Source organism: Indicator indicator, chromosome 4 (assembly GCF_027791375.1).
Source record: "Indicator indicator isolate 239-I01 chromosome 4, UM_Iind_1.1, whole genome shotgun sequence".
Taxonomy (NCBI): domain Eukaryota; kingdom Metazoa; phylum Chordata; class Aves; order Piciformes; family Indicatoridae; genus Indicator; species Indicator indicator.
Genome location: NC_072013.1, coordinates 11,547,715 through 11,557,837, shown reverse-complemented (window position 1 = coordinate 11,557,837; position 10,123 = coordinate 11,547,715). Strand labels below are relative to the sequence as shown.

Sequence of the window (10,123 nt, the reverse complement as noted above, 5' to 3'; positions counted from 1 at the left end):
GGGAAGCTGAGCCGAAAGCATCAGCCTAGGTCCCAGGCCCACTGCTGGCGAAGAGCACCACCAGGCGCGCGCACCCTTTAGCATGGTGACAAGGCAAGTAGGAGCTGATCCCGGCGGGCGGCCGTCCGCGGGCTAGCATGGGCTCAGGCGGCACCCGTACTGCGGCCCCACTCCTACGCCAATTGAGCCCCGCCGCTACCCGTCACCGCAGGGGTGTCTGGGAAGGAGAGATCATGGCGGTGGAACCGAGCAAGACGGAGATTCAGACTCTCTTTAAGCGGCTTCGAGCGCTGCCGGCGAACAAGGTAGTGGAAGTTAGCCGGGCGGCCTCCTGCGACGGGTTGCTTCTCTGCGTCTGGTGTGCTCTGGGCTAGACCTCGCTGGGCGCTGGACCACCCTGTGGCAGTGGGGCGGCTGGGTAGAGGGTTCCTGAAGTGCAGGGAAGGCCAAGGGAGAGTGGCCGAGTTACTGGGAGCGAGGCCGCGTTATTGTGACAGGAGGTGGAAAAACGGCAGAGCTGCTGCCTCAGTCTAGCCGTCTTTCTGCCTTCGTTTTAGTCGTGCTTCGACTGCGGTGCCAAGAATCCGAGCTGGGCCAGCATCACCTACGGGGTCTTCCTGTGCATCGACTGTTCCGGCGTCCACAGGTCCCTGGGCGTTCACCTCAGCTTCATCAGGTCTGCGAGACCCGGAGCGTGCGTGGCGGGGAGCTCTGGCCTTGGGTGACCGCCAGGCAGGCCTGGAGCAGCCGCGCCTCTCTGGTGCGGTAGGACGCAGGGACTCGGTTAGAGAGAGGCTTTATCGCGGGATGATTGCCTCGAGTTTTATGTGGTTTGCTCGCTGGAGGTTTTAAGTCACTCAGTTTTCCCGTCTCAATGGAAGATTGCCACGTTACTTTTGCTAACCTTGTGTGGACTCCCAGTCTTAGAAACTGAGAGTGTGGTTCGTGAATCTTGCCAGTAAAGCAACGATATGGGAATCCTGTAGTGCTGAGCAAGGTGAAAAGAAGACCGTTATTTAATCTTCTATGTATCAGTCTGGTGAGAAAGGTGGTAGATTTTTCAGTCTCTTCATCTCATTTTCAGTGCTTGTTAAAGCTAGCATTTTTTAAAAAAACAGAACTTTGAGCTTTACTTATTCAGAGATGTTGAGTAACTGGTATGAAACTTGCTCTGTCACCTAGCTTTACTTGGTTGTTTTCCCAGTTGCTCTGTCACGTGTTCTGGCCTAATCTGTGGGGCAGGCTGAATATGAAACTTGTGTACACAAGTAGATCACAAGTGGAATGAGAGTTCTTGGCTGAAGCTCTGCCCTCATAAGCAACACAAGTTTGGACTGTTATTTGGTGTTAAGCTGAAACTGTTGTGTGGGGTTTTTTTTTCCCCTCATTCTAAGTTTCAGTTTCTTACGGGAGCAAAGAAGCTACCAAGATGTTCCTTCCCTGTATGTCTCCTATACTCTGGGGTACTGGTGGGATATTGTCTGACCATTCTAGTTCCGTTCGTCATGTCTGCACATTATTAATAGAAACAATTTGTTTTCACACAGGTCCACGGAGTTGGACTCTAACTGGAACTGGTTCCAGCTAAGGTGTATGCAAGTGGGCAGCAATGCCAATGCGGTGAGGAGCCTCTGCAGGCATTTTGCCTGCTTTCCCTCTGGCTAATCCATGTGCTTTTTTCTCTTGTCTCTTTCCTCTGTGTGAATTTCTGTGTAGCAACCTCTCGATCTTTTTTGAAAACGTTTAATGATGGGAGGTGTTTATTAGGTGTGCTTGGAAGTCAGACAGTGACCTTTAAACATATTGCTTTCTGATATGCAGAGTTGTTGTTTCTTTATGTCTCATTTAAATGAGAGGCACGGTTGTATTAAAGGAAAGGGGTTAGTAACACTGATAAGTTTAAAAGCACATGCTCAGCATTGTGACTCAGCATCCAAACGTGGAGGACAGGTATGGTTTCTTTAGTCTCAAGCTTCTTGGGGAAAGCTGATCAATGACTGGTTGCTTCATGCTGTGCACTCAGTATTACAGCTTCTGCTTATGGGAAGCTTTTTTCTGTTGAGTTAGAGTTATGTTTAATGCTTGCTTGAGTATGATGTAGCAGTCAGGAGACTGAATGTTCTTCTCTTTTCAGACTGCTTTCTTCCGCCAGCATGGCTGCACTACTACAGATGCCAATGCTAAGTATAATAGTCGAGCTGCCCAGATGTACAGGGAGAAGATCCGGCAGCTGGCAAGTTCTGCTATGGCCAAGTATGGCACTGATGTAAGTCTGAGCAGCTCAGTACTCTTAGACGTGTAGCTGTGGATGCTGAATCTTATAAGATATCTTTTTTCCCCTCTCCTCTGTTCAGTTGCTTGTAGATGGACTGAGTGGAGCCCCTGGGCACTCCCCTGACAAGAGTGATGCTGATTTCTTCACGGAACACACACAGGTGAGAATAAGTGTTTGAACCAGAGAGCCTCAGCAGCTCTCAAATAGCCAGCTGTTCAGCCGGGACAATCCCACTTAGTTTGGAAGAACTCTTAAAGTTGTGTACTTGTTCAGTACTGACATGGAAGAATTAAGATTCAGTCAGCAGTCTGGGACATAGTCATGGATCCAAACAGTCCCTCATGGGGCTTGTAATATTCATGTCATTTGTTTTCAAGACTGTCTTTATCTTCAAGAAATACTCAGAAATATCATTTACTCCCTGTAAATGCAGCACTCCTTTTGTGTGCTACATTAATGCATAGTCTTTTTTTACAGTTAAAGCAGGGACTGTTGCTTTAACTTTTGGTTTAGTCAGCTTTTCAGTGCATAGACCCTGGTGAAGTGAGGCAACCGATTGCACAATGCTGGGCAGACTTTCTCACTTAAGTAGAGTAACATGAGAATGTGCTGAATGGAAATGAAAGTGAAAGCAGAGATTATATGTTTTTCAGGGAAACTCATTCACATTCTTTCTCCCAGATTTAAGATAATCTCAGTAGTAGCCTCACAGTAGCCAACTCGGATGCTACTGTCAAGTGATGCTGTCATTTCTCCTGGCCTTCCATTCAGTTTAGCTTCCCGTTTGGATTTTTTTCCTTCACTTTTGTCTCTGCTAAGGGAATGTGGACTTGTCTATATGTTACCTCCACACATTTTCTTTGGCCTAAAACTAAATACAGGTCTCTAAACCTGAAGTACGTTCAAGATAGTTTGGTTCATTCATCTTCTGCAAATCACTGGAATGAGCATCTCCTTGTAGTTTTCCAGTACCTGGGACACAGCAGATGCCAGCCAGAATCCTGCACAGTCTTCCTCAGAGGTGGAAAAAGCAGCCAAGTCATCAGAAGGCAGTGAACTGTCAAGTGAGTTCCCTGCTGAATAACTTCCCCCAAAACCTGACTTAATTTCCAGGAGCATACATTTCTGTACCACAGATGGAAGGGCTGAGCTTCTCCTTTGGTTCAGACTTGGAAGACTGGAAGCTCTGTACTCTATGATGTTAGTGGAGGCTTCTTAAAACACTGCTCTGCTTGGGATCGATTTTCTGCTTTTCCTGAAACGCACATGAAACTGTGTTTGGGGTTAGCTACCCCATTTCCTTGCTTCCAGACATTATTTTCTTAAGAATCTTTTCTGTTTGGTGGATCTGGAAATGACTTGCAAATATAAAGCAAAAATCTGTTCCTAGGGTGAACAACAAGGAAATCAAGGATCTGGCAACATAGCTCTAATTTGAAACAGTTTTGTGTATTCCCCTGCAGAGTTTTTGCCTTCTTTTAATGTGTTAAGAACACTGCAGAGGAAATAACTTGCTCTGTGGAGATGTTGTGCTTGAGAAATTACATGTTTCAAACTGTGAATTTGCTTGTTTGGGGTGAGGGCAGAGGACGTACGAGACATGCAGAGGAACTGTGGACACACTGAAAAGAAAGCTGAGAATCTCTATGCTGATTGTTCTTTTCTGGTTTTGTGCCCACAGGCTCCAGACAGGGCCCCTCTATTGACATGTTGAGCACATCTCCTAAAGCTCCTCTAGGTAAGTAAGACTCTATCTCTCTGGTCGGTCATGCTCTTTTGCCTACTGTTCAATGGAGCTGGAACTGATGAGCCAATTTCCATATTGTCTAAAGGAGCTTACCTACCTGTGAAGACAGTAGTGAGGATCTCCCTAAAACCCAAAACCAAGCCACAGTTCACTGGAGGTTTTCTCCTACTTTGGATGATTGAGTTGAAAGCTGTTTCCTTCCCAAAAAAACTTGTTTTCGTTTTTGATCTTTAGACAAAACTTGGCATTTGCGTATCTACAACTAGGCAAATCAATGCCACATGGCCATGGTGTTCATTTTTTGCTTATTTTGGAGGTGTTGGATTGTTTTTTCCCCAGAAGATTTGGAGGCAAATTAATTTTTAGCTTCCAGAGAAACAGTATCTGATTCTTTCCTGCTGTTACCATTCTGGCTGCACATAGGAGCTGGAGCTTCTTTCCTTACTGAGAGTGTGCTCCTAGCTGTCCTGGTCTCACCCCAGCTGGCAGCTAAGCACCATGCAGCTGCTTGCTCACTCCCCCTCATGGTGGGGATGGGGAGGAGAACTGGAAGGGCAGAAGTGAGAAAATTTGGGGGTTGAGATAAAGACAGTTTAACAGGTAAAGCAAAAGCCACAAGCAAAGCAAGATAAGGAATTCCTTCATCACTTCCCATTGGCAGGCAGGTGTTCAGCCATCCCCAGGAAAGCAGGGCTCTATCATGCATAAGTTATTTGGGAAGACAAACACCATAACTCTGAACTTCCCCTGCTCCTTCCTTCTTCCCTCAGCTTTATATGCTGAGCATGATGTCTTAGAGTGTGAAACATGTCTTTGGCAGGTTGGGGTTATGTGTTCCAACTGTGTTTCCGCCCAGCTTCTTGTGCGCTCCCAGCCTGCTTGTTGGTGAGGTGAGGAGCACAAAAGGCCTTGACTCTTTTTAAGCACTGCTTAGCAGTAATGAAAGCATCCCTGAGTTATCAAAATACAGCCAATACAACTAATTACTATGGGAAAAAAGTGACTGTCCCAGACAAAACCAACACACTAGCCCAGAGTGGGTGAAAACCCCCACAGTGGGTGAAAACCAATACACCATCCCACCATTCTAGATGGAAACCCTCTGTCCTCAAGTGTCCATTCACTCCGTGTGTTTTATGTCTCTTCCTCAGACATGTCCATGTGTCTATCAACACAAAGGTCTGCTCCTGCCAGAGGTAACTGGCTAACAGCTGGCCTGTGCTGGCTGCTTGTGACAACTGCCTGTCCCTTCTGCGACTCTGCCTTCGACTCTTTAGCTTCCTGTGCTTGGAGGGAGAGAATTGTGCCAAAGCTCATGTGTATAGTATTGGGATCTAAAGCAGCTATTCCATATCTGGGAAGGGATCTTACTGACATTTCTGTTAAATGTTTCCTGACAGTAATAAATAAAAATGATACCAAAAAATAACACAAAACCCAAAGAACTCCAAATCAAATGTTAGGAACAGCGAGCTGCAAAAATCTGGGGTAGTATGAATGTTACAAATCCCCCCATTTCATAGACTGAGATACAGGAAAGGCTGTCAATGATCTAACATATGGGTTGACAAAAGTCATGTGAATGTAGAAAGTAAGGAGACGCTTCTGTGGAAGAAAAGTCAAACAAGGGCAGTAAAAGATTATGGAGCTACATGTTAGAAGCTACAGTATGTCCTGGCAGCCCCTCTCTGTTGACTTTGTTTTTACTTCTCACCAGGCGTCTGCTGCTTAGCTGAACCATGGCTGGTTTTATAAGTGTAGCATGCTTCATGCCCTCAGAATGACAGGTTCCAGGTACCAGATATTAGGGAACCTGTTGCTTTTAACAGCTTACTGCACTTTAGGTCCATTTTGTCATTGGTCTTTTCATGTAAATATCACTTTAGGGTTTTTGCTTCTTTGTCCCTAAGGCATTGGTGAGGCACTGACCATCATGGCTCTGAAGCTGCATTTTCTTGGATTTATGTATGGAATAAATCTAGTTGTTCTCTAGCTACCCTGATCCCTACCTGGATAGGGTCAGCAGCTGCATGACACTTGGAGGAGCTACTCAAAGGCCTTAACTCACTTAAAAGTTCCTCCAGCAATGGACATGCCGCTCTAGGCCACCAGTGTGCAATTACAGAGCTACTAAGTGCATCTTTGTTGACTGGGTGAACTCACCCAGGCTCCTGATGTGAAGCTGCATGGTGTGCTTTGGACTCTACAGCAGTGGGACTATGGTGTATGTATGTGTGGGTTGCTGACTAATTTTGGCTTCTTAACTTAATTCACTTCTGCTTATTGGCTGCTTTGCTCCTCTCGCAGAACTCAAATCCTCCCTCATTGGAAAGAAGAAACCAGGAGCTGCCAAGAAAGGGGTATGTCTGAGAACTTGTTTTATGGAGAGGAGGTAGAACACATCTCACGTTACTGCCATCCTTTCCCTGGGCCTTGCTTTCTGCTGCATCCTGAGAGATCCCTTTGGGGAAGGGAGAGCAGACAAAAACAATTAGGCTTTTGGATCATTACTCATTATGGTCTGAAGTGTTTGTGGCTGATATCTTAGCACTGGCCTCTGGTGGGTTAACTTTTGGATGTTGTTCCCTGTTCTGTAGGTTGTGACTACACAGGGAGACAGAAGGCCTGATTGGTGCAGCAAGGAGTAGGATTGTGGGGTTTTTTTCTACAATGAACAATCTAGGGTGAAGAAATCGCTGTTTTTTGTTTTTGTTTTTTTAAGTTGGGTGCAAAAAAAGGTCTTGGAGCCCAGAAAGTGAGCAGCCAGAGCTTCAGTGAGATTGAGCGGCAAGCCCAGGTGGCAGAACAGCTGAGGGAGCAGCAGGCAGTGGAGTCCAGGAAACAAGCTGAGGAGTCCATGTAAGTGCCCTCTTTGGACTGAATACCTTGCATACATGAGGCAGAAGTAATACAAGGTTAATGCTCTTGACTCTGGAACACCTAATGTGAGTACAGAACTTTCTGCGTAATAGAATGAACAGTAGCTATCAGCCAGGAGAGGCCTTACAGCAGGGCGCAAGTTACACTGCCATATTTTATTTAAATTATCATCCCCAGAAGAGTTTAAGGGGCAGATAGAGAAATCTTTTGTGATTTTGTTGACATTTGGACAGGACTGAAAAAGACAGAGGCTGAACTGGATGGGGCATTCTGTCTGGAGGCGGGGTGTGAAATGCTTCCACTGAGGCAATAATGGTTAGCCAAAACCCAGTTGAATCCCAGTGGAGGTGAGAGGGGAAGACAAGCAGTAGCTTCTGTGCAAGGCAGTCAGTGTTTTGATGGGTTGTGAGGCTTACTTTCCCTCGTGCTCTTCCATAGCACAGGCAGGGGGCAGAGTAATGAGCTGGTACCCACCCTATCTTTCTCCTTTAGAGTCACTTCAATGCGACTGGCTTATCAGGAACTGCAGCTTGACCGGAAGAAGGAAGAGAAGAAACTTCAGAACCTTGAAGGGAAGAAGCGTGAACAAGCAGAGAGGCTGGGCATGGGCTTGGTGTCCAGAAGGTACTTGGCTGTGGATGAGTTCGGTGACTTTGGAAGCATCCTGTTCTGTAAAAGCTTTTTGAAGGCAGTAGCTTGCTGCTCTTCTAACTGATAAAGTGGTGATACGCTGGACTACGTCTAAAAATGCTTCAGACCCCAGAAGGAATGGGTGCTCTGTTTAGAGGTTCTAGTTCTCATCTAGCCTTTCCAAAGATGCATGTGGCCTCTCAGTGCCTAGCCCTCAAGCCTTGCTGCTTGACAGATATCCCCTGCAGGATACTTCCCCTCAAGGTAATTGCAAGATTTCAAGTCAGGATAAGCTAGTTAAGTGGTGAAAGGAGCTGGCATCCTACAGCTCTCCCACGAAACTTGCAGCACCTGCCCTGCCTGTGAAGACCAGATTCAATTTTGAGGCAGACTGGTTGTAGGAACTGGATGCTGTCAGACCCATAGGCCCTGACTGCCTCTTTCTTCTGCTAGTTCTGTTTCACACTCTGTGATGTCTGAAATGCAAGTAATTGAGCAGGAGACACCGCTGGCTGCAAAACCTTCCCGCTCCCAACTAGATTTGTTTGAAGATGCTGGAGGCTTTACATCTGGACCCCCCAAGTAAGACTTGACTTCAGTGTGGTCTTTGGCTTATTTTTGACTTTAGCGTCTGGCCTAAATTACTTATTTCGTGGTACCTAGGTACAAATACAGTCCCTTTTCATTCGAAGATGCATTTGGCTCACGATGGGAAGGAGACTCTTCATGGGGAATGGACAAAGAGGAGGAACCTGAGGTGACCATTTCCAGTATTCGGCCAGTTTCAGAGAGGTAAAGTGCCTGCCACTATTACTCTACCTTCATTGTGTGTGGGATAAAGGGATAGGTCTAGGAGGTCTGGAGGGAGATGGCTGCGGTGTTATGACAGGAAACCTCACGCCACAGAAGGTAACTTGCATACACAAGGCCAAGAACAGAGGCCTTGGGCATTTCTTCTGCCTGTTGTGTCCTTAAGTTTCGTAAAGACTTTATGGTCATCAAGTGCAGGTTGTCCTGAGATGGGGAGAGAGCCCTGATGGTAGCTAGCATTTGACAGTTTGTTGCTTTCCTTTGATCGCATGAGGTTTGAGAGAGGTCTGTTTCTTTACTGCATTGGTGAGCTTGAGTTGATGTATCTCCTCTTGTTTCCTCAGACCCATCAGTAGGCGAGAGACAGAGAACAGGACATCTGTTGTGGAATCCAATGAAGCTCGGCAGAAGTTTGCAGGGGCTAAAGCTATCTCTTCAGATATGTTCTTTGGGCGGGAGGCAGATGCTGAGGTAGATGCATTCTGTTCTGGTTCTGGCTTCATCTCCTCCTGTTTGCTCTGAGCCTGCTTTGTTCCCTTCCTCTATAACCTTGTTTTGTTTTGTTTTCTGCTGCAGTATGAAGCCAGATCCCGACTGCAGCAGCTCTCAGGCAGCAGTGCCATCAGCTCTGCAGACCTGTTTGGAGAGGCTGAGAATGTGCACTCAGGTTTGTGAGCACTCAGTGGGTTGAGGAAGGAGGCACCTTTGGAGTACCTGGTGTTAGAGCAGGGTCAGGGTGCTCTCTGGAGCTGGGGGGACTCCAGGCTAACTCTTACTGGTTCTTATAGGTGGTGTGTCAATTGGAAACGTCCTACCTGCAGCGGACATTGCACAGTTCAAGCAAGGAGTTAAATCAGTTGCTGGCAAGATGGCTGTCCTAGCCAATGGGGTGATGAACTCCCTCCAGGTGAGCTTACACTATGGCACCTTCAGACAGCCCATTGTCATGCTCAGGGACTTTTACCATACCCTGGCTTCTGCTGGATTTATCATTATCTTCTCAAATTGCATGGAGAGTCCCAAGTTGTAGCTGATGACTACATTGCAATAGTTTAGCAATTGCAGGTGACCAGTGAAACCTACTTGGCCAACCTTACTTGCCTGCCACGCAAGACACCTTGTTATGTCAGATAGGCCTTTTCCCACAAATCCCAGGCAGCACTTAAGGCTATTGTACTTCCTCTCTTTGCATGTCCTGTCTAGATAACCTCACACTGTCACCCTTGCTGTCTGTTTCTGAAGTTTAGCTGAAGTGTTGGAGCATGGTGTCTGTGTTTTCTCCCCAGGATCGTTACGGCTCATATTGATCACCCAGGGGACTGCAACTCAAAAGGAAGCCAGCAGCAGGAGGCAGTGATGCCACCTTTGCCTACAGTCAACTCGGCAGGATTGTCTTACTTTTTCTGGGGTGTGTGGGGAGGGAAGAAGGCAAGCAGAGGTGGGGGGGAGGGGTGTCAGGATATGGCTGTGCCCAGGATGCTTTCCAAATATCTCTGGATTCTACTCTATTAAAATTCATTGTGCCCTCATACCCACTGCTATCTCCTAGCCAGTGGAGACAGGCCTTCTTCCAGGGGTAACCACACTGCTGGAAAAGATACGACAGACACTCCTGTGTTGCCCTCATCAGTGCTCCTTTCTTTCCTGTCTCCTTTACCTTAAATCACCAAGTAACAGAGGAAAGGAGAGCACTGTTTTCCTGAACATGATGTTACTTGTTTCCCATGGACATGACCAGTTTTTTTTGTTCTGCTCACTGCTTTCAGTCCACAGTGCTGTGG

General features: G+C 46.8%; 1 protein-coding gene across 2 annotated transcripts; it reads left to right on the top strand.

Annotated features, from left to right (window-relative positions):
- The first annotated feature begins 233 nt into the window (after window positions 1–233).
- Window positions 234–9,686, top strand: ARFGAP2 (ADP ribosylation factor GTPase activating protein 2). Of its 2 annotated transcripts, XM_054400115.1 has the most exons (17): window positions 234–305; window positions 558–676; window positions 1,548–1,620; window positions 2,135–2,266; window positions 2,355–2,435; window positions 3,237–3,339; window positions 3,957–4,013; window positions 5,174–5,218; window positions 6,330–6,382; window positions 6,745–6,881; window positions 7,395–7,526; window positions 7,986–8,114; window positions 8,196–8,324; window positions 8,687–8,813; window positions 8,919–9,009; window positions 9,131–9,249; window positions 9,629–9,686. In XM_054400115.1, exons 1-17 carry the CDS (start codon window positions 234–236, stop codon window positions 9,647–9,649), a joined length of 1,620 nt encoding a protein of 539 aa, XP_054256090.1. In that variant the 3' UTR covers window positions 9,650–9,686. The 2 variants fall into 2 exon arrangements, with proteins under 2 accessions (XP_054256090.1, XP_054256091.1); XM_054400116.1 differs by lacking the exon at window positions 5,174–5,218.
- Window positions 9,687–10,123: the final 437 nt, after the last annotated feature.